The sequence below is a fragment of the Orycteropus afer genome, unplaced genomic scaffold (genome assembly GCF_000298275.1).
Source record: "Orycteropus afer afer isolate SDZICR_OR568_19922 unplaced genomic scaffold, OryAfe1.0 scaffold00230, whole genome shotgun sequence".
NCBI lineage: Eukaryota > Metazoa > Chordata > Mammalia > Tubulidentata > Orycteropodidae > Orycteropus > Orycteropus afer.
Window position 1 is genome coordinate 8219 of NW_006921817.1, and position 3926 is coordinate 12144.

At 49.8% G+C, this 3926-nt stretch overlaps 1 protein-coding gene across 1 annotated transcript; it reads right to left on the minus strand.

Moving 5' to 3' along the window:
• Positions 1 to 753: 753 nt before the first annotated feature.
• Positions 754 to 1632, minus strand: CLDN23 (claudin 23). Its single transcript, XM_007948873.1, has one exon. It carries the CDS (start codon positions 1630 to 1632, stop codon positions 754 to 756), a length of 879 nt encoding a protein of 292 aa, XP_007947064.1.
• Positions 1633 to 3926: the final 2294 nt, after the last annotated feature.

The following is a 3926-nucleotide window of genomic DNA, read 5'->3' on the forward strand; positions in this document are numbered from 1 at the left end:
GAGACAACAAAGCTTTGTGGCTATGTTGAAACTTTCAAATTTTATTTATAAATAGAAAATATATACATATGTATTTTAACCTAATATAATTAACAGGTTTCCGGACTTCTCATACTTTCCATTTTGTACCAAATATTAAATCTATAGTCCACTATGTCAAGGAACAGAATACAGTAAAATGTTAGTCCCTTCATTCTCCTTCTGGCTTCTAGAAGAGAAACTCTTGAGTAAGCTCAACGTTTACACCAAAAGTAAGTGATAAAAAATACAAGCATGAAGAAATGTAGATATATGAATCAATCGGGTTATTTCATTCCATAAAAACCATTAAAGCTGCTGGTATTTCCATGGGTCTACACCAAGAGCTTCATTCAAACATAGCCAGAAATAAAATGGCCTCCTGTGAGTTTGCATGAAAACGAAAAACAGATTTTTTTTTTAATTCTATTGATGCCAAATTTGTTGATATTTCAAAATATTGTCTCAAGGTGTTAAATGTACTTGCAGATTTCAACTATCTGTGTTATTGTGCCTGTTCAACACGATGCAAAAACTACCCTTTGGAAAGAAAGAAGGAAAGGAAGCTCTTCATCCAAACCAGTTATACGAAGTCACCCGGATTCTATTCCCAGCCTTGCGCTTGTGAGCAGCAAGGCAGCAGTTCAGGGTTGGGATCTAGGGGGGCGAATCCTTTGTCACCCTCCGTCCGTAATTCAGGCTAGTGACTGAACAAGGCAGACTGAGATGCACCGTTTAAAGGTCGGAGTCACAGGGCAGCGAGCTGTGGCAGGGCCGGGTGCTGCGCGAGGAGGCGCCTCGAGGCTGGGCTGCCGCTTCCCCGTCCAGTACGTTCACCGGATTGGTGTAGGCCTTGGGCGGCGGCCGCGGCATGGGGAAGCCGACCTTGGGCTTGCTGGCAGCGCCCCGATCGGTGGGCCGCGGCCGATGCTGGCCGTCGCTGTAGTACTTGATGGCGGGCGTGAGCGCGGGCTCGGGCCAGTCGACGTACACTGTGCTGATGCTGCTGCGGCGCTCGCCTGCGGGAGGCGCCTTTCGGCAGCTGCGACAGCGCTCCTCGCACCAGGGCGCGAAGCTGAGTCCCAGAGAGAAGCCGCCCCAAAGCAGCATACAGCTACCCAAGTAGCCCAGCACCAGGCTGTAGCTGACCTGTACTGTGACCGGGCTTGGCGGAGCAGGCAGCACCTCGCGGTCCCCCAAGAAGTGGTTGTACCAGGAGACTGGAATGAGACTTAATAGCCCTGCGGCGAAGAGCACCACTCCCGAGAGGCCGGCCAGCACGAAGTGGGGCTCGTCCTGCCAGCAGCGCACTCCAAGCGTTGCGAGCAGCAGTCCCAGGGCCGTTGTGGCCAGTGATGTGACCATGAGTCCCCGAGCCACGAGCACGGGCTCGGCCGTGAAATAGTTCCACTTGTCCTGCTGGCCGCACTCGCGCTGGGTGCTGCTCTGCTCGCGGCATATGTCCCACAGGCCCTGGTACAACACCAGGTCTACGGGCTGGTCCAGGAAACCCTTAACCAGCCGCCAGCCGGGAGCCAGCGTGCTGGTCAGGTTAAGCAGCAGCCCGCAAGGTGCGAGCACCATGCCCAGAGTCATCACCACAGGCGTCCGCATTCCGCTCGACGGCGCACCTGCAGAGTTCTCCGCTGACGCGTCCTGGAGAGCTCGCTCCTCACACGTTCCTGCGCGCCCAGAGAGCGCCTGGTTCCAGATGTCAGCGTGGGCGCCTTAAGCCGGCGGAGTCCAGCAGCCTTCTCGCTCCTGGCAGCTCTTTGTCTCCCGCGCGGCGTCCGCGTCTCTACGCTGAGGTTGCCCCTTGTTCCCTCCTCAGGTGCTGGTCGCTCCGCCCTCCCGCCCGGCTGCCGACTCTAATCGAAACCAGCTCGCGGGCGGGTCAGACCGAAACCCGGGCCCGAGGTGCCGGCGCCCAAAGACGACAGCAGCGGCCAAACCCGTCCTGCGTGGGAGGGGCCGGAGGTAAGAGTAGAAAGCGGAGGGAACCCCCTTGGGCACAGCGATCTCGGGCTCAGACCTTGGATCCAAAGCACCCCGGCTGGCAACTAAGCAGTTCGGGCCCCCCCTGCCGGGCTGGGTCTGCTCCTATACAGAGCAAAGGTCGCCCCGCCCCTGGCTCCTCCGCGCTCCCCTGAGGGGCCGGGCCGGTTAGGGGCGGAGAAGGAAAGGGGCGGGGCGGGCGGACGACCGCACCTGTTTCCTTGGCTGCTCAGCTTCTCTGTGTCAGCGAAGCACTGTTCCGAAGCTGTTTCTCTCTGTCCGGTTGTCGGTTGGCTCAGAGGATATAACCTGTCCTCCCTCCACTGGCGGAGCGACTCACAGCGGTTATCTGATGACTCCTAACGTTTTGCTTTGTTGACTTCAGTGGTATGGGTGGCCCCAAGTGTTCTCCGCGGGCTTGAGATGCGCTGGGCAAGTGTGTAGGGACTTCACTCCAGCCTGATCTGGAGAGTCCATCCGGTAGAGAATCAAGTCCCAAAATGTTGCACTTGTTTAATAAACTTTGCTCTTTTTTTGGTTAACAAAGGCTCCATTTTAAAATTTTCTTATACACTCAGGATGGTGTGTACTTAAAAGAATCAAAGTGAGTGTACTTTGGGTACGAGGTTATACAGGATTTTATTTTCTTTTTCAGATTTGTAAAAGACTTTGAAGTGGATGAAAAACGTGGGAGGTGGAATTTACTATCTAGCACGTCTATCAGATTACATAGAGTCCTTTGGTCATTAATTGTCCTCGAACTATGTTGTAACTATGTGCATTATAGAAAAACTATTTTTGACCATAGAAATGCAAATGAATTTGTCCTCGTGGAATATAACTGACTTTTGCCTAAGGAACGTAAACCAGTTTTGTAATCATTTTAAAATTCCTTTTCATGTGCCTATTTGCTTATATATGTGTGTTCTTTGAATTCTCTCCATTGAGTCAGTGGCAACATCTTCCTGGTTTCCTCATTAAATAAAGAATTAAAATAAATCTTTGACACCTTTTTTTTGCGTATTTGTGTGAGGAGTCATGGTTTTCCATTTTTTTGACAATTGACTTTGAACCGTACTCTCTACATTCCTTATTTCTTACAATGGATGTCTATTACCTCTTCTTGTTTGTTATTGTTATGTGCTATTGAGTTGGCTCTGACTCATAGTGACCCTTTATACAACAGAATGAAACACTGCCTGGTCCATTATATCAGTGTTTCACTGCTTTTCATAAGGTTTTCACTGGCCAATTATTTAAGAAGTGGATGGCATCTTCTTTCTTCTGAGTCTGTCTTAGTCTGGAAGCTCCACTGAAACCTGGCCACCATGGGTGACCCAGTGACATAGCCTCCAGCCTCACAGCAACATGCAAGTGGCCAGAGTATGACACACTGACAGATGAGTGGTGATTTATTACCTCTATAAGCAGTTAAATTAAAATTTTTTAAAAATCAAAGTTAATTAAGTATTGGTTTGAAATAATTTTTAAACTGGGCATTCTAGAATGCCTAGTAAGTACCAACCAGGCAACCATTGCTGTGCAGTCAAATCCGACCCATAGCAACCCCTCCTTGGGTTTCCGAGGCAACCTTCCTTCTGAGGAGTGGCTGGTGGGTTTGAACTGCCAGCCTTCTGGTTAGCAGTCAAATGCCTTAGGCACTATGCTACCAGAGCTCGCCTAGTAAGTACCAGGGAATGGGAATCACTACTATTGCTTTAAACGGATCTTCTAAAAAAAAAAAAATCACTGCTGTGGAATTGGATCTGACTCATAGTGACCCCTCTTGGATTTCTAGGATGGTATCACTACAGGTTCTCAGGTTGTTAATGATTCTTCCTCCAATCCTGATGCCACGTTTTTCTTCATATAGTCCAGCTTCTCGGATTACTTCTCAGCATATAGATTGAATA

Coding starts and splice junctions, on each gene's coding strand:
- CLDN23 (XM_007948873.1), bottom strand. CDS start 1,632: ATGCGGACGCCTGTGGTGATGACTCTGGGCATGGTGCTCGCACCTTGC.